Raw genomic sequence first — 20,162 nt, 5'->3', positions numbered from 1 at the left:
AGTCCTCCTCCTTTCCCTCAGTAGTTTACCTGAAGAGTATTAGGAATATCTGTCTAGTGTTGGCTTCCCTGTCTTTTTCTAGTATATACTTCAAAGGAGTAAGGAACTAGAATCAAATAGGTTCCGTCTATTTTTGTTCTTTCACAACCATCAGGGCTAGAGGTGTAAATTTTCTTTTTTTGTGGGAACTTGGCAGAAATGGACTTAGGCCTATAGCCAGCATGAAAAGCCTTCCACTTGCCACTGCTAAATGTATTTTTGAAGCCTTGATTTACAAGCTTTTCCACCATACCCAATGTTTTAACAGGAAAATATGTAATGGAACAGTGTCACAGGAATACAGTGGGAGCATATTATTGTTGGGGTGAGTTGTGCAAGTCATAGTGATAATTGTGGATTCTTAGTTTCAACTACCTGATGGGGAACTAATCCTTCCACAATGGAGAAGCTAAAACTTAACTTGGGGGGGGGGAGGGGAGGGATTACTTGCCCTTCTCTTTCACCCCCATATTGCTCCATGAGAAGTTGGATTTGATTGTGGTTTTTTTTAAAGGTATTATTTTTGTTAGTGGTGGTTTTGTGCTTGTGCAAAATGAATTAACTGTATCCAGCTGGAGATGTAAAGTCTCCATATGGCCTCAATCACCTAAAGTAGCACAGAGGAAACAATGGCTTATATGACTTCAAATTAGGGAGGAAATGAAACCTGTTATTAAATAATACAATATGTACGCAGATGTTTTAATCTATTGCCTTCATATTCAAGGTGTATGGAATCTTTAAGAAAGTTGAGATCAGGAATCCTTGGAATATATTAGTTAGAAAATTCTTAAATTCTAACTTTATGCCATGAATATTTATCCCATGAACTTTATACCACTAATTTTTTAGTAAATCTTTAGCTTTTTGTCACAAACAGTTTTCAATTGGACACTCTCAGCAGACAAAGATTTCTCTTATGTCAACTTTTAAACATCCCATTTTATAGTCACCGAACCATAATATCCAAAGGAAATTCACGTTCTCCTTTTCCAAAACACATTTAAAATTTTCATCTTTCATGGAACTGATTAAACTTAATATGTGGTTTGTATTTCTTCAGTGTACCAGAAATAGCAGAACCAACTGACACGACGCCATCAATTCTTATGAAGTAGTATGCTCTAACTTTTTTTTTTTAAAATGTGTGGTGATTGTGCACACTTTTTTCTTTAATAAAAAATAAAGAGAGCAAAATAAAAAGCCTAGTTGTGGGGCACCTTTTTGGAATAGATGAAACGATTCTTCCGATAAAACAGATGTGATCCAAAAGAAGTTTCTTTAGGCAGAAAGGCCTAGCTGGGTGAAAAATTGTGGTGTTCCCTTTTGTCCCTACATGGTGCCTTCTCCCATATCCCACATGACATTTCCTAAGGGGAAAAAGGGTACTTCCTCTGCCACTCCCTTTTCCACATCAGGAAACCTGTAGGACTGGGGTCGGCAGCCTTTCAGAAGTGGTGTGTTGAGTCTTCATTATTCACTCTAATTTAAGGTTTCACATGCCAGTAATACATTTTAACATTTTTAGACTGTCTCTTTCTATAAATCTATAATATATAATTAAACTATTGTTGTCTGTAAAGTAAATAAGGTTTTTTAAATGTTTAAGAAGTTTCATTTAAAATAAATTAAAATGCAGAGCCCCCTGGACAGGTGGCCAGGACCCAGGCAGTGTGAGTGCCACTGAAAATCAGCTCACGTGCTGCCTTCGGCACATGTGCCATAGGTTGCCTACCCTTGCTGTAGGATTACAAGGGAAGGACTCTACAATGGTAAATCTGATGAACACAAAACCAAATGGATGCATGAATTTAAGGTTTGAAAAATACTGTGAGTTAATTTAGTGTTTGCAAAAGGTGCCAGATTGCCAGGTTTTGAGACCAATTATGTGAGTAGACCTCTCTACTCACATAATTAGACTTTGTGCTCATTAGCACCACAGAGGCAGATGTAAAAATAAGTCTGTATCATAGAAAGCTAAGAACTGAGCACTTTCAGGACACTTCTGATTGTATCTTGGCATTTGATGTCACTCAAGGTTTTGTTTTTTTGTGGGGGTGTGGAGGGGTAAAGTGGAGTGGAGAAGAGCTTGGATTTTTAGGTACCAGCCGTGGAGCTTTCTTCTACAAGGTGGTCGTGTTCTCTATTCAAGTTGTAGCCATAGTTGCAGCTCTGTAACAATATATGGATACTGTATGTTCACCTGACTTTTTGGATGTTTACTATATGAGTATATTGGTTTAGTTTAATACCAGACTGTAAGGAAAAACAAGGAGAAAGAGGAAGAAGAATAGCTCAAGTTAAGCTACCCCTCAGCAAACACATGAGGGTTGCTACAGGACAATGTCAGGCCTATTGGCTCCAAGGAGTCTGGCTCGACTTACTGCTGAGCCTATCCGACTGGTTTTGGGGCAGAGGGGCCAAAGCCTAGAAACAGACAAGAACAGAGGAACATTGATTGATTTAAAGAGGCACCCTTAATAGAAGAGGTAATTGTTGGGGAGCTGTTTAGGGGGGGGGATCAGATTGACACACAGGACCTGCAAGGATGTCTGAAGAAAGTAGACCTTTCTAGGCTTCCATCAGGTAAGCTGTTTGGTAAGATTAATAGCTTTCAAGGCCTGAAGGAACCAACGTGATCATGTAGTCTGACCTCTTATATAACAAAGGCTGTAGAACTTCCCCGAAATAATTCCTTAAGCATATCTTTTAGGGGAAAAAAAATCAAATCTTGGTTTACAAATTGCAAAGAGATGGAAATTTGGTAAATTGTTCTGTTGCTTAATTACCCTCATTGTTAAAAATATATGACTTATTTCCAGTCTGAATTTATCTAGCTTCAACTTCCAGTGACTGAATCATGTTACCCCTTTCTCTGCTAGATTGAAGAGCCTATTATAAAATATTTCTTCCCCATGTAAGTGCATACAGACTGCGATCAAGTCACCCCTTGACCTTCGCTTTGTTAAGCTAAATAGATTGAGCCCCCTGAGTCTATCACTATAAGGGCTGTTGCCTAATCCTTTAATCGTTCTCGTGGCTCTTCTCTGAACGCTCTGTCATTTATCAACATCCTTCTTGAATTGTGGATGCTGAATTGGACACAGTGTTCCAGCTGCGGTCACACTGGATCCAAATAAAGAGATCAAATAACTTCTCTCCTCCCTGCCTCCTCCTCAAGATTCCTCCATTTATGCATCCAGGGGCCTGTTTATCCCTTTTGGCCACAACATTGCACTGTCTGGGAGCTCATGTTCAGCTGATTATCCACCATTACCCCAAAATCTTTTTTCAGAGTCACTCCTTCCCAGGACAGAGCCTCCAACTGTGTAAATATGGCCTACATTCTTTGTTCCTAGATGTATAAATTTACTTTTAGCCACAGTAAAACACATATTGTTTGCTTGCACTCAGTTTGAGATGTGATTCACATAGCTCTGTACCAGTGAGCTGTCCTCTTTATTATTTATCTCTTCTCCTCTTTTGTGTCATTTGCAAACTTTATTAGTAGTGATTTTGTGTTTTCTTCCAGGTAATTGATAAAAATGTTGAACTGCTTTGGGCAAAGAACTGATCCCTGAGGGACTCTACTAGAAACACACCCATTTGATGATGATTCCCATTTGATGATTACATTTTGAGACCTATCCATTAGCTAGCTTTTAGTCCATTTAATGTGTGTCATGTTAATTTTATACCATTCTAGTTTTGTAATTAAAATCTCTTGGGTGCAAGTTATCCAGAACTGCTGATTAAAAAATATCTAACTTTAGTAGCTGCTGTTGAACATCCTTCTATAGTACTAATGGAATGGAAAGAGCATTATCATCATCATGATGCTATCACTACTATTGTATTAATGTAGATGGCATAAATGGGCCCAAAGTGTTAAATGTGTTAATATGACCCTGTCACTGTCCAGTATTAAACAGCGTTAAACAAGGGTTGGTGTTTGGTATACAAAACCGTCAGCCCGGTCAGTATCATACATTACTAAAAATCATTCTTAACCTTTTATAAAAGATACAGGAAAAAAGGGGAAAACTTTTAAAGCATTTGAATTGTAAAATGTTACGCAAGGCTTTCATTTTAAGATCATTCTTTATTCCCTTTCCTTTAGCTGGAAAAAGTCATTAGAAGACACCCTTCTCACCCCTTTTTGACAGTCTCTTAGATGGTAAAGATAGTAATTACTGTCCTTTTGGGGAGAAGAGACATTAGTTGAGATTGGCTGGAGCTGTTGTTAAAATCCAGTTATATTTCCTAGAAGACAAAACAAGACAAACACACAGAGAATGAAAAGAAAAGAACAGCAAAGATAAGAAAATGAAACTTCTGTCTCTGGTGTTGACACTCACTTGTAAGCTTCTTGCTGGAAAAACACAGGCCTGGCACATGGTCTTATTAGCCATTTTCAGACCTGGTAAACTTGTTCCAGTGTTGCTATTTAAGGCATTGTATTTAGCTGCCTCTTTATTGTCACAGGCTTACGGCAGTGTTGTAAAATATACAGTCTTGGCTAGTAAAGCCAAACTCTTTATTAGACAGAAGGAAAAAGGAGAGGGATAGGAAAGAGAAGAAATAAAGGGGAAAGGAAAAGGACACACAAAGGCGAAGGTGGTATGATGAAGTTTCACATCCCAGACGGTGTTCAGGATTTGGCCAGAGCCTTTGGAGATGGCAGTGTTATCTGGGTCTCTCTCTCTGGCCCAGTTGGTTAAGGATATCCGTTGGGATAACAAAGGCCCATTGGTGTTATGGTAGATACAGGGGTCCCAGGAGACAATTGGGGTGGCAGTCATCACAGTGAAGCTCTCTCCTTCCTAATCTCCTATATTTCAGTCAGCCAGAATCTGCATCTGTCCATCCGTAATTTCCCTGCAAAGTTTCTCTCTCTCTCTCTCAAAAAAAAAAAAAATCTCAAAAGAGAATGATGGGTGGAATAGCTCATCCCCTCCTTATATTGTTCACCATCTAACTTCTGACATACCAAGTTTGGTCCATTGATTTTTGGTCCCACATTTCTCTTATTTACCAGCTATGACTTTAACACAGGCTTTGAATTAAATTACAAGGCCTTTTTGTTTAGACTAATTCAGTTTTCCTGTCTCCCTTTTGCATCTTTTCTCATCAACACTTGTAATTATAGGCTACTGTGACATTTTATGAACTTTCATTTATTTTTCACAGTTGAACTCACAATTAGGCCCAATTATTACAGCACTATATGTGTTTCTCCCCCAAATATATAACAAATATTCATTGAACACTTCTGCCTTTTCTGCATTATTTTTGATAATTCTACCATTTTAACCTAATAATAGGCCAATACCATTGTTAGGAACAAAACAAAATCGTAATATACTTCAAAGACTCCTTATTGTCTTTAATTACACTGGCTATGTACACTGGCCACACCAAACAGTCTCTACGCAAAAGAATAAAGGGACCCAAATAAGACATCAAGAATTGTAACATTCAAAAACAAGTAGGAGAGCACTTCAGTCTCCCTGGACACTCAATAAACAGACTTAAAAGTGGCCATTCTTCAACAAAAAAACCCTTCAAAAACAGACTTCAACAAGAAACTGCAGAACTGGAATTAATTTGCAAACTAGACACCATCAAATTAGGCCTGAATAAAGACAGGGAGTGGATGGGTCACTACAAAAAGTAATTTGCCCTCTGCTAATACTCACACCTTCTTGTAACGGTTGGGAATGGGTGATGTCCACCTTGATTGCATTGGCCTTGTTAGCACTGACCCCCACACTTGGTAAGTCAACTCCCATCTTTTCATGTGCCGTAATATATATACTGCTTACTGTATTTTTCACTCCATACATCTGATGAAGTGGGTTTTAATCCATGAAATTGGTTAGTCTCTAAGGGTATGTCTACAATACTAAATTAGGTCAAATTTATAGAAGTCAATTTTTAGGAAGCGATTTTATACAATCGATTGTGTGTGGCCCCACTAAGCTCATTAAGTCAGTGGAGTGTGTCCACAGTACCGTGGCTAGCATTGAATTCCGGAGCGTTGCACTGTGGGTAGCTATCCCACAGTTCTCACAGTCTCCGCCGCCCATTAGAATGCAATGCTTGATGGGGCAAAAACATTGTTGCAGGTGGTTTTGGGTACATGTCGTCAGTCACCCCACCCTTCATGAAAGCAATGGCAGACAGTCGTTTCGCGCCTTTTTTCCGTACAGGTGCCATATTGCTTTCAGCAGATGGTGCAGTAGGACTGCTAAGTATCGTCCTTGAACGACTACTTCCACTGCCACTCTGCTCTCCTGCTCTAGCCTCAGATGGAGCAATAAGTTGGAAAAACTGGCATTCCAACCACCGTGTCCGCTGCTCTCCTGCAGATGCCATACCACGGCAAGCATGGAGCCCACTCATATCACTGCAGCAGTTATCACCATTGTAAACACCTCACACGTTATCCTGCAGTATATGCAGAACCAGAATCTGCAAAAGCAGGTGAGGCGACAACGGCAGCGCGGTGATGAGAGTGGACACAGACTTCTCTCAAAGCAAGGGCCCTGGCAATGTGGACATCATGGTGACAATGGGACAGGTTCATGCCGTGGAACGCTGATTCTGGGCCCGGGAAACAAGCACACACTGGTGGGACCGCAGAGTGTTGCAGGTCTGGGATGAATCCCAGTGGCTGCAAAACTTTCACATGCATAAGGGCACTTTCATGGAACTTTGTGACTTGCTTGCCTCTGCCCTGAAGCGCAAGAATACCAAGATGAGAGCAGCCCTCACAGATCACAAGCGAGTGGCAATAGCCCCCTGGAAGCTCTGCCAGACAGCTACTGGCCAGTTGGGAATCAATTTGGAGTGGGCAAATCTACTGTGGGGGCTGCTGTGATCCAAGTAGCCAATGCAATGACTGAGCTGCTGCTATCAAGGGTAGTGACTCTGAGAAATGTGTAGGCCATAGTGGATGGCTTTGCTGCAATGGGATTCCCTAACTGTGGTGGGGTGATAGATGGAACGCATACCCCTATCTTGGGACCGGAACACCAAGGCAGCCAGTACATAAACCGAAAGGGGTACTTTTCAATGGTGCTGCAAGCACTGGTGGATCACAAGGGACATTTCACCACCAACAACGTGGGATGGCCGGGAAAGGTACATGACGCTCGCATCTTCAGGAACCCTGGTCTGTCTGAATGGCTGCAGCAAGGGACTTACTTTCCAGACCAGAAAATTACCACTGGGGATGTTGAAATGCCTATAATTATCCTTGGGGACCCAGCCTACCCCTTAATGCCATGGCTCATGAAACCATACACAGGCACCCTGGACAGTAGTCAGCTGTTCAACTATAGGCCGAGCAAGTACAGAATGGTGGTAGAATGTGCTGTTGGATGTTTAAAAGCGCGCTGGTGCAGTTTACTGACTCGAAGGCGGCATGTGAGCTGATTTTCAGTGGCACTCTCACTGCCCAGGTCCTGGCCACCGGTCTGGAGGGCTCTGCATTTTAATTTAATTTTAAATGAAGCTTCTTAAACATTTTAAAAACCTTATTTACTTTACATACAACAATAGTTTAGTTATATATTATAGACTTATAGAAAGAGGCCTTCTAAAAATGTTAAAATGTATTACTGGCATGCGAAACCTTAAATTAGAGTGAATAAATGAAGACTCGGCACACCACTTCTGAAAGGTTGCCGACCCCTGATATATAGACATTATAAATGTGATCAAAGTAGATGTATGCAGACTGTTATTCTTACTGTTAAAATAAACAATACTTTAAAGAAGCTGTTTGGTCCCTATATTCACTACTGGTCACAGACAGGGGACTGGACTAGATGAATTCTCAAGGTCTGTAATTGGGCACATCACTCACCACCGCAGCACCTCCTGCTGGCCATCCTGGGAATTAGCTTAGGTTGCCAGTGCGCCCGCCTCAGATCCATCGTCACTCCTGTCTCACGTCCAGGACCTGCGTCGCTCCCCGGACCACATCATCCTCTTCTGGAGACAGTCCTCCAGCTGTTCCCCACTCAGTTCTTTCCCCACATCCATGGGACTGACAGTCCTCAGTCCAACCACTTGCCTCAGTGGTAAACTGCAGTCTAGGTTCTAGCCACTCGTCTCAGTGGCAGACAGCAGTCTGTGCACAGACCACTTCCCTCAGTGGCCAATGGGGGTAAGGGGGAGGTGGGGGAGCCTGGGCCCAACTACTACTCAGGGCCCCAACCCAGGGACCCTATATTGGGCAGCCACTTACTGTCCCTTCTCCAACTCTGCCATCTCTTTCCTGGGCCACTTCTCTCGCAGCCTGAGCACCTCCTCTGCTCTTGTGTCAGGGCCTCAGTTTGTCAGCCACCAGCCTGAAGCTTTCTCATACTCTGCTGACCTTGCCCAGCATGGCTCTATGCCTGGTGCTCCAGCCCTCCTCCCTCAAACTCAGGGAATGACTGCCCCTGCTTTGCTCAGCAGCTCCTTCTTATATGGGCCAGCCTGACCCTGATTGGCTCCTCCAATAAACTTTCCTCTAATTGGCTGGCACCAAAAGCCTTTTCCTTATTGGCTGCATCCCGCACAGCCGCTCCTCCCCCTCCTTTTGCTTTAAGCCCTTATATCCCAGTGAGGGACAGCTGCCCCATCATAAGGTCCCTTCCAGTCCTATGATTCTGAGTCCCAAAGGGAAAATCACAGATGTACAGATCCAGCTGGACCGTCTGGGAAAGCACAATTGATACACGGTGCCGTAGACCAGGGCCCAGTCTTAGAGTGGGAGGACTGTGGAATTCTACCTATGAGATATGAAGGCTTGAAGCCTGACACCTGAGAGGGTGCATGGAGACAGAGAGAGAGCAAGAGCTACAACAAGCCCTGCAACCAAGACAGTTATATTCTCTGCTCAAGATGTAGCCAGATTTCTAGCTGAGTTATCCTTCATGTTTATAGGACAGGAAAGTTCTTCTTTGTCACCCTGAATCAGAGTCTGCTCCATGAGATGGGTCTAATAATTCAGAAACCCATACATGTAAGAACACGTTGAACTCCAGTGATGACGTGTGGCTGTCTTAGAAGGCAGGGATAGAAAAGCTAAAGTTTTTGTCTTTGCTTACAGCAGACCATGGTTTTAGTGTAAGCTGGTCTGGAATCTTGAGAGAGACAAGGTAGGTAAGGTAATGTCTTTTATTGGACCATCTTCTGCTTGAAAAAGAGACATGCTTTCAAACTACACGGAGCACTTGGATGAGAAGAAGTGGGGTACCTGTCTTTTCCAGAGAGTCACTATATTTTGTGAGAAAGTCATTGAGTTCAGCAAAGTCTTAGTGTAGATAGTCAAGTCTGAGGGCTTTGTTTCATAAGATTACTTCTTAGTAAATGTGCATCTAACGCAGAGGTGGGCAAACTACGGCCCAGCCCACAGGCCACAGCCGGCCTGTGGGACTGTCCTGCCCAGCCCCCAAGCTCCTGGCCCAGGAGTCTAGCCCCTGGCCCCTCCCCTGCTGCTCCCCCTCCCCCACAGCCTCAGCTCGCCCCGCCGCCTGGGTGGTGGGGCTGTGAGCTCCTGGGGCAGCGCAGCTGCAGACCCTGGCCTGACCTGGTCTCTGTGCTGCATGGTGGCAGCGGCGGTGAGGCCCGGCTCCAGCCGGGCGGTGCGGCTGTAGCGCCGCCAGCCACCAGTGCTCCAGGCAGCGTGGTAAGGGGGCAGGGAGCAGGGGGGGTTGGATAGAGGGCAGGGGAGTTCGGGGTGGTGGTCAGGGGGCGGGGGTGTGGATAGGGTCTGGGGGGAACAGAGGGTTGAATGGGGGCAGGCAGGAAGGAGGGGGGGATGGATGGGGTGGCAGGGGCAGTCAGGGGCAGGGGTTCTGGGAGCAGACAAGGGACAAGGGTTGTTGGATGGGGCCGGGGTGGTTGGATGGGGTGGGGGGGCTGTTAGGAATGAGAGGAGGGGTTGGATGGGGTGGCAGGGGTCCTGGGGCCGTCAGGGAACAGGGAGTGGGGGTGTGTGGATGGGGCGGAGGTCCCGGGGGGGCCATCAGGGAAGGGGGGTTGGATGGGGCAGGAGTCCCGGGGGCAGATAGGTGGGGGCCGGGCCACAATCCCCTCCCCTAACTGGCCCTCCATACAATTTACGAAACCCGATGCGGCCCTCAGGCCAAAAAGTTTGCCCACCCCTGATCTAACATATCCGGTATCCCTGTCAGATTTATTTGGACTTGTCTTTGTGATTCGTTTGTTAATAAAAGACTAAACTTTCCACTCTCTGGAAAAGCAGACTGTTCCATAGCCATGACAAGCTTCTCCAAGGCTAAACAGTCAATGGTAAATGAGAGGAACAACAGCACATATGGAGAGAGGACACCATCCCAAATCTGTGTGTTTTGTAAACTGAAGGTGGATAAAGCCATTTCTGTGGAATGGTGGAATTGGTGTGCAGGAATATTGGTATACAATTTATAAACTAGATGTGAACTCCATTCTTCAAAAATGAGAGGTTTTTAAATGTGAAGTAATACTTGTATTATAACTAGGGTGACCAGATAACAAGGGTGAAAAATTGGGATGGGGATGGTGGTAATAGGCACTTATATAAGACAAAGCCCCAAGTATCGGGACTGTCCCTATAAAATCATGACATCTGGTCACCCTAATTATAACTGGACTGTTTTGTTAGAGTAAAAGCCTGTTTGCAAAATGAATCATGTTTTATGATTGTTAATAAAACAAAACTTAAAAGTTTGGCCTGGGCAATGTAAAGATGAGAGTTCAGTCCTAATGCTAATTCTGTGCAGTTCAGATGACTTTGCAAATCCCAGATGAAATCACTTTGTTTCCTAACAGACAAGGCAGAATGCACCGTATGCTCATTAATGGAGTTGGACTCCCATTGACTTATATGGAAGTCGGATCAGGCCATAAATAACTAATCTGAGTATGTGTGGATGGCTGGATGCAATAAATCATGCTTCTTGACCTATTCATTTGTTTATTTTCCCAGAAGTTTATATTTTGCAGCATTACTGATTTGTAACTTAAAGCAGGTTTGAAAAAGACAGGTTTAATCAGGTGATATATATATACACACACACACACACACTAGTCCTATCTCTAAAAAGTTAATTTTTATTTTATTCTCCATTGTAATTTTTATACAAACATTAAACACAATGAAATCTTTAAAGGCGACATGCAAAATATTTTTTACAATTGTGCTTTACTTTTTTATTAAGAAGGCCTGAAGTGTTTTGTTTTTAATTTTTCTAGTTTGTGCTTTCACATTAGAAACAGCAGAAATGTCAAGGTTGGGTTATCTGATTTTGTTAGAGGTCTTCTTGAGGGAGGTCATAACACAGATGTGTTTTGAGAACTCTCAAACTTGAATTGAGATAGTGTGATATGTAATTTTTAACAAAGACATTACATTCTTTCTCTTGCATATTTATTAGGCAATGGAAATAAATTAGGTAGTCACAAAAACAAACAAAAAGTGTTTTCAGTTGTTTCATTCAAACAGTTGAAAACACTTTCCCTCTTGGTTGTTCAGTGTTCAATCTCTTGTCATATAAAAATTTTATTGGTTACAAGGTTGCCATAGAGTCTTCATGGGAGATAAGACTTGAACTTCCAATATAAAAACAAGCAGATTTTTCTTTGTTTTTAACAAAAGCCTTATTAGCTGATTTCCTATATCACAAAGCAACTAAAATAGGAACAAGCTCAATTATGGTTTTTTTCCTTTTCAGTTTACCTTTTAAATTCTGCACTAGAGATATTTTAGAACGTATAAGCAGTTGTGACTTAAAATCTTTCTTAACCCTCCCTCCTCCCCAACCATAGTGCTTCCGTCCCCTACTTCACTAAAGCTTTCCATCTTTTCCTTTTACTGATTCATAAATATAAATTACATTTTTGGGTGGGAAAATATTGTCATAAATGTATGTGATTCTGCTCTTTAATCAGAAATTGAACACGTACTGGGAAGTTAAAACACCTATTGCTTTCACTGTTGTGTGGCCATCAGATGTGCACCATATGTGAGTTTTTTGAGCTTTCCATCACTGCCAGTTCTCCTTGGCTTGTAATTTGTATGGCCATTGGAAAAGAAAGGACTATTTGCCCTTACCACAGGCTCTTAAAATATGGTTAGCTTAAATATGCTGAGAGAACTTGTTTCTTTACAGCAAATATATTTACAGTGGAATAAAGTTTTGTTAATACCGCCTTTCCTAGAAACAGTGCCCCGAGATATTAATGCAATTACAGAGCTAAATAGGATTTAAAAGTGGAGGCAAGTGTTAAGGAGTTTTCCGGCTGAGATGCTTAAAGAAATGGAGAGTGATACTGAAGGCTGTAGGAGCAGCAGCAGGGAAAGTTCTTGCACTAGTAAGGATGTGACTGTATGGAGACTAATTGGCTTACAGTATGTTTTAGTAATAGTTAAAAATTGACCCTATTGCTTAACTAGAAAATTAGCTAGCTAAAAATCAACAGTGATTACATGTTGCCATGGAGTATGGGACTGAATGCTTAGCCTTTTGCTTTGTTCTCAGGCAGTTGGTAGGGGCTTGGGAGCACTGCACATGATGCTCTGTTAGCCCCTAGAGGGACTGAAAGATTGATTGGGTGCAGATGTCGCAAGGTCAACCCTTTTCCTGATGGAAGAAGAGCGTCTGCAACATGGACACTTTGAATAAGGGCAGTTAATGGAAGGGGGTTGCTGGGGGAACTGGGAGATAGAGGCAATGGAGAAAGATCCTTTCTATTCCTTTAAGAACCCCTGGAGAGGTCACAGAGGGGTGAACTTGACAATAAACTCTCAGTGGCACAATAACACTAAACTAATGTATTAAGTTTTAAACCCAGGCTTAAGTGCTTTCTGGAAGACTTGGGAGGACACTCATTTACGGGGGTACAAGGCTATCTCTTCCCATCACTTGATCCCTGAAGCAAGAAAGCTGGTAGTGTTTTAAGAAAACACCAGGATGGCAGCTCCCTCCTCAGCACAGTGAGAGATCTATGACGGGGCAAATAGGCAAATACTCTCCACCCGCAGAAGGTGGTTCACTAAAGAAAAAGCATCATCAGTGGGGTCAGCACAGGAATGAGTTTTAGAAAAGGGGCTATGACAGAGGAGAGGGAAGGGGACTGGGTGTATAAGAAGGGAGAGAATATTCCAAGTGTATGGGGCAACATGATAGAAAGTAGGAGAAGACAAAGGCTCTCTGTGGAAGACTGTGGACAGCTTGCTGTGCTTCACTGCCAGGAAAATAATGTACAAAAGCATGACAAGCAAATTCTGTACAAAGACAACTGAGACACCATATTTTGTGACTATTAAAATTGGACAGGTTGCCTGTCTATAGAGAAGGTTACACAGCTGTGTCTATTCTTTGCTTGTCTCCTGCAAATCCCCTCCCCCTTTCTTTTTTTAAATGGGAGAAACCTAAAAACAATCAACATTCATATTGTCATTTAATGAGCAGAAATGGTGTCCCAGCCTCTGTTTGCCAGAAGCTGGGAACGAGCAACGGGATGGATCAATTGATGATTGCTTGTTCTGTTCATTCCCTTTGGGGCGCCTGGCACTGGCCACTGTTGGCAGACAGATTACTGGGCTAGATGGACCTTTGTTCTGACCCAGTATGGCCATTCTTATGTTCTTATGTATTTTAAAGGATTTTATTTCACTTATTTGTAATCACAGTTGCATTAATTAAAAAAAGACATTTAATTATCATTTCCTTATTACACAAGGGGCTACTTGACACTTCCCGTATTGATTTTCATTTATTTTTAGATCTCTAATTAATGTCAAGGATTGTGCACTGGAAATCTCATGTTAAAAGTTGGGGGGTTTGTGGGGGTTTTTGTAATCGTATCTAGAGTGAACATATTTCCTAAAGTAAAAACAGGACGGCTGGGCCCAAGCTGCCCCCTGCCCCTGCCTGCAGGTCTAGCCAGAGCCACCCCCCACTGCTGACAACCCCCCCGCCCAGCTCCATGTCCCATGCCACCCATGGGTGGGGCTGGGGCTGAGTGCCTGAGCTCCCTACCGCCCATGGTAGCGGCTGATCCCCCCCAAGAGCCGCACCACCAGCCACTGGGACTGACTTCCCCTGAGGTCTGTGTCCCTGCCATCCACGGCTGGGGCAGAGCCCCCGAACCCCCTGCTGCCCGCAGTAGTGGATGATGCCCCCGAGCTCTGCACCACCAGTGACTGGGATTGACCTCCCCTCCCCGAGCTCCGAGCCCCGCACCTTGGTTGCCACCCTCCTTCAATGTTCCTCCACGCCCCCTGGGGGGAGGGGGGCATGTCCAACTTTTTTGGTAAACTGGGTATTTGTTTGTTTGCTCTTATCAGCTGATCAGTTGGGAAGAGCAAATGGGAGAAATGCCCATTTTTCTTAAAAAAGTCAGGACCCCCCGGATAGAGCTTAAAAACGGGCCTGGCCTGGCCAAAATGGGACATATGGTCACTGTAGCCATATCCAGAGATTTTTTTTAAATAAACATGAAACAGTCTTTGTTGTTCTCCTATGGTTTAATTCCTTTAGAAGCTTGAGCTGGAAATTTGTCCTTCCTAAAATATTTTCTATATCTTGGCTTGTGCACTCTGTTTTGATATATGTTTTTGTGTGATTGCAGGGCTGCTGGCATTACATTTTGTTCAAGTATATTTTTATACTGATAATACTGTTATAGCACTTTTCCCATCTGTCTCAGAGTTTTATGAAGACTCATGCATTAAATGTTTCAAAAAGAGCCTTGGTGAGGTAACTATTCACAATTTTTACGATTTCTAAAAGAAAGACAGACAGGGCTGCAAATAGAACCCAGGAGTCCTGTTTAGTAACTAGACACATTCTCTCTTTTAAAGGAAAAAGAGAGGTTAATGATTTTTTTGTGTGAACAGGAGAAAACCATAAAGTTACATGGACTTTCAGATTGACAAAAGAAGCCTAACAATAAACTGAAATGTTGATGATCCCTGTTTCAAATATTTGATATATCCATGCCAAACATCTTTGTACCATTTCTGTTCCAGATGTCGGTGGTATTCCTGTCAGTCAGAAGAATATTGTGAAAAGCTCATTTCAGTTGTGCATTTTAAAAATGCCTTTTAAAAAAGTTTCAGCATGTATTTATTAAAATATATTTTCCTTCTGTTACTTGCAGGTCAAAATTTACCTGGCTGATTCAAACTCTCTTTGTCTTAACCATGCTGTAGAAAAATAAACATGATGCCAAACAGAGGAAACCTCTCTTCCTTCCAGAGCATTGCATCAGGTATGAAATGCACAAAGCACATGTTTTGTAACTTTACTGGAGACTTCATTGGTTTTGATGCTATAATTTTGCTTGCTCTGTAAATTGTCAGTTCTCTGCTCTTGTTATCTTCATAATTTATTTTACTAACTAAGAGGGACTATTGTCATAGCACAGGGGTGGACAAACTTTTTGGCCCAAGGGCCACATTGGAGTTGCAAAACTGTATGGAGGGCCGGGTAGGGAAGGCCGTGCCTCCCCAAACAGCCTGGCCCCCGCCCCCTATCCAACCCCTCCCACTTCCCGCTCCCTGACTGCCCCCCTTAGAATTCCCACCCATCCAACCCCCCTGCTCCTTGTCCACTAACCACCTCCTCCCGGGACCCTTCACTCCTAACTGCCCCCTGTGACCCCACCTGCTATCCAAGCCCCCCTGTTCCCCGTCCCTTGACCCCTATCCACACCCCCTCCCCCTGACAGGCCCCCAGGGACTCCCAGGCTTATCCAACCCCCAACCCTATTCCCCATCCCCTGACTGCCATCCAGAACCTCTGCTCCATCCAACTACCCCCTGCCCCCTGACTTCCCCCTGGTACACCAACCCCATATCCAACCCCCCCCCCCCGGCCCCCTTACCATGCCGCTCAGATCAGCATGTCTGGTAGCCGTGCTGTGGGGAAGGGGGACAGCAGGGGAGGGGCCGGGGGCTAACCTCCTCAGCTGGGAGCTCAAGGGCTGAGCCGGATGGTCCCACGGGCCGGATGTGGCCCACGAGCCATAGTTTGCCCACCTCTGCCATAGCATCTGGGTGCATCACAACAAGAACAAATCTCAGTTTTATGTCTGTCCTCAGTGAGTAGCAGAACTGACCCTCTAATTAACCACCTAGACAGAGAAACCAGACAAGGAAGAAAAGAGAAGATGCTGCCTCTTTATAACTCTCTCCAGCAAATACTTGGCTTAAAAGATGATCCTTGCACTGTGCACTGAAGGTTAAGCAATTACAGCTCTATCTGACCTCCAGAAGGAATGAATTCCTTACACATTACCAAGCACACCCTGCCTCTAGTCTTCATGAGTACATGTGTAGGGAGTGCCAGCAAGAGTATCTAAGGAGTCATGGTACATTCGGAGAGTCATTACTGAAACAATAACTTTAAAAAACTCCACCAAAGATCTGGTGTATGGACAGACAGCTAGATTCAGCTAGATTCAGCTAAGTGTAGAAGCCCTATTGATTTAAGTGCTTTGCTTCATTGAGGCTGATGTGCTGAGGAATTCACATAAGGTAAAGTATGGCTGCATAGAGGTATTTCTGACTTTTGCTTGTTTTGCTCTTTGACATTTGCAGTCCAAGGAACCCTTCATTGCTCGGATGAACAAACGTGATCATTTTCATTAGTTTACTTGTTCTTTCGCAAATGGCTTTAGTCTTCGTGAAATTAAATGTGCCCCTTCAGTGTTGAAGGGTAGTAATGAAACAGTCCCTAAAATTATATTACTGTGTCTGAACATGTTTCTGTATAGGCGTCAGTGGAAATTATGCAAAAAATAGGGTAATGTTTGATGCTAATTTAGTCTAGTTGCATCGTGATCTTGTTTTGAATGGTTAGTATTGGATGCAAGATTAATTGAAAGTGTGAGAGAGATTTGGAATGGGGGAGGTGAGAGGGGTTGTTAAGTACTATTAAGAATGGAGGGGTGGATATGAAGAATAAGCTCTCACAATAACAAATAACTTTCAGGTTTTTGGTCTTCAGGATTTGAACTTCTAAACACCACTCTGGCAAGTGCTTAATCTTTTTCAGCTGGTTTTGTTTTGTTTTACCAGACAGAGGCCTGTGGAACACAAATGGCTTTTATTTCTTGTTGTCAATTTAAACTTGATTGTCACCACTAAAAAAAACTTGTACAAGTCCTGTTGAAGTTTTCTAACTAAAATTTCACATTATAAGGAACTGTCTGGCTCAAAGTACCAACAATGAGATATGAAGCCTTTCATCACTAAACTTGCTGGCTCAAATCCAGACGAGATTATTAGTATTCAGAAGTTATCAACATTTGATCCTGATTGACCCTGTGAAATGAGTTGGTGGTGTTGTCTACTTTCCAGGGACCTACATGCTCTAGCATGAAGGCATGAAAGGGTATGTAGAGTCAGACTTTGGGTTCAGGTCTGAAGCTGCAGATAGTGTCTTCAACAGGCATAACAGGGAAGGTCCTCTCGTAGATCAGTAATTGGTTAAAACAGGGGTCGGCAACCTTTCAGAAGTGGTGTGCCAAGTCTTCATTTATTCACTCTAATTTAAGGTTTTGCATGCCAGTAATACATTTTAATGGTTTTAGAAGGTCTCTTTCTATAAGTCTACAATATATAACTAAACTATTGTCTTATGTAAAATAAATAAGGTTTTCAAAATGTTTAAGAAGCTTCATTTAAAATTAAATTAAAATGCAGAGCCTCCAGGACCAGTGGCCAGGACCCGGGCAGTGTGAGTGCCACTGAAAATCAGCTTGCGTGCTGCCTTTGGCACATGTGCCATAGGTTGCCTACCCCTGGGTTAAAAGATAGGAAACAAAGGGTAGGAATTAATGGTCATTTATCACAATGGAGAGAGGTAAACAGTGGTGTCCGCCAAGGAATTGTACTGGTACCTGTGCTATTCAACATATTCATAAATTATTTGAAAAAGAGAGTGAACAGTGAAGTGGCAAAGTTTGCAGATGATACAAAATTATTCAAGATAGTTAAGTCCAAAGCTGATTGTGAAAAGTTGTAAGCGGATCTCAGAAAACTGGTTGATTTGGCAACAAAATGGCAGATGAAATTCAGCATTGATAAATGCAAAGTAATGCACATTGGAAAAAATAATCCCAGCTACACATATATAATAATGGGTTCTACATTTGCTGTTACTTGGGGTCACCGTAAATAGTTCTCTGAAAACTTCAGCTCAGTGAGCAGCAATGGTCAAAAAGGCTAACAATGGTAGGAACCATTAGGAAAGGGATAGAAAATATGACTGAAAATATCATCATGGCACTATGTAAATCCATGGTACACCCATACCTTGAATACTGTGTGCAGTTCTGGTCTGCCCATCTCAAAAAAGATATATTAGAATTGGAAAAGGTATAGAGAAGGGCAACAAAGATGATCAAGGGTATGAAATGGCTTCCATACGAGGAGAGACTAAACAGATTATGGCTATTCAGTTTAGAAAAGAGACGACTAAGGATGGGATATGATAGATAAAATCACAAATGGTGTGGAAAAAGTGAATAGAGAAATGTTATTTACCCTTTCCCAAATACAAAAACTAGGGGTCACCCAATGAAGTTAATAGGCAGCAGGTTTAATACAAACAAGAGGATGTACTTTTTCACACAGTGCACGGTTAACCTGTGGAACTTATTGCCATGGTGTATTGTGATGTCCAAAAGTATTACTAGGTTCAAAAAAGAACTAGATAAGTTCATGGAGGATAGGTCCATCAATGGCTATTAGCCAAGGTGGTTAGGAATGTAACCCCATGCTTGGGACGACTCTAACCTCTCATTGCCAGAAGCTGGGAGGGAATAATGGGGGTGGATCATTCCAACTGCTCCATTCAGTACACTCCCCTTGAAGCTCTGATACTGGCCACTATTGGAGACACAATACTGGGCAAGATGAACCATTGGTCTGACCCAGAATGGCCATTCTTATGTTCTTAACCATTAGATGAGACAATATATTTTGCAATAAGTAAAACAGACTGCACTGGGTCTATGTGGTGAATAGGGATGAGATAACCCTTTCCAGTTAATTGATTTCAGTTGGAACTGCAGGTACTCAACACCTCAGAAAATCAGGCCTATGACCAGTCCTGTACCCTCACCACAAGACATTGTTGCTCTGAAAGATAATTGCTTCCTTAACTTCAAATACACAGCTAATTCCTTGATTTAGCTTGCCAAAGAGTTGCTTGAAAGGTTAAGTGAGCTGTTTTACATCAGCAAAGGCCTGAGATCAAGCCCCCTCAGGGTTGTGTGTGTCTCTGGCAGTGGTTGATGCTATCACTGACAGAAGGAGAGCAGGAACTGCATTCCTGTCACTGCTTTAGGTACCAGAGATTTACTTTCTAACAGGGGAAACTCAGAACTCTTGGGCTGAAATTTGGATCTTGACACATCACTGAACAAAAAATGATTTTTCATCTCGTGATCTGTTTGACTATGTATTTATAGCGTGTAATTCTGAACTATTGTTCTACTATGGACATAGGATCTTAAACAGCTTAAAACTTTATATATTATTTTACATCTTAAAGACTATAGTGCTTATAGAGAGTTTTTCATCTTTCAAGTGTTCTACAAACATCAAAGAATTAAACCATAATGCCCTTGAAAAATAGGTTGTATTCTCATTTTACAGTGAGAGAAACTGAGGCAAGGGGGTGATTTGTCCACATTTATATAGGACCTTGGTACAAAGCCCACTGAAGCACTCTCATTGACTTGAGTGAGCTATGGACCAAGCACATAGTTAATAGGTTGCACTTAGTCTCTCTGTGTCTCAGTTCTCTGTCTGTGAAATGGGATTAATTTCACTTCCCAACCTCACAGGAGTTTTGAGAAGATACATAAATGAAAGATTGTGAGTTGCGCAGATTCTGTAATGATGGGGGCTATATATCTACCTAAGAGAGATAGATAGGGATAGGACTTGAGTTCATGAGTTTGTGTCTCCTTCTCATGTGTTCTAAACAAGTTGTTCTCCACCATTTTGAGCTCAGGACCCATTTGTAATTGTTTGTGGCCTGTCGCCACCCAGCAAATAGTCTGGAGTGGAGGCCCTGGGGTGGTTTCAGTCATATCCTGCCCCC

General features: G+C 42.7%; 1 protein-coding gene across 7 annotated transcripts in view; it reads left to right on the top strand.

Annotated features, from left to right (window-relative positions):
* PHLDB2 (pleckstrin homology like domain family B member 2) overlaps window positions 1–20,162 on the top strand; it is a 172,597-nt gene that overhangs the window by 76,930 nt on the left and 75,505 nt on the right. For all 7 annotated transcript variants that reach the window (XM_039535539.1, XM_039535588.1, XM_039535569.1 and 4 more), the window contains one exon: window positions 15,205–15,315. In XM_039535539.1, the coding sequence (XP_039391473.1) occupies window positions 15,267–15,315 (49 nt within the window). In that variant the 5' untranslated portion in view covers window positions 15,205–15,266. The remainder of the gene's footprint in view (window positions 1–15,204; window positions 15,316–20,162) is intronic.

This window comes from Mauremys reevesii, linkage group 1 (genome assembly GCF_016161935.1).
Source record: "Mauremys reevesii isolate NIE-2019 linkage group 1, ASM1616193v1, whole genome shotgun sequence".
Taxonomy (NCBI): Eukaryota; Metazoa; Chordata; order Testudines; family Geoemydidae; genus Mauremys; species Mauremys reevesii.
This window is presented reverse-complemented; position numbering and strand designations above follow the sequence as displayed.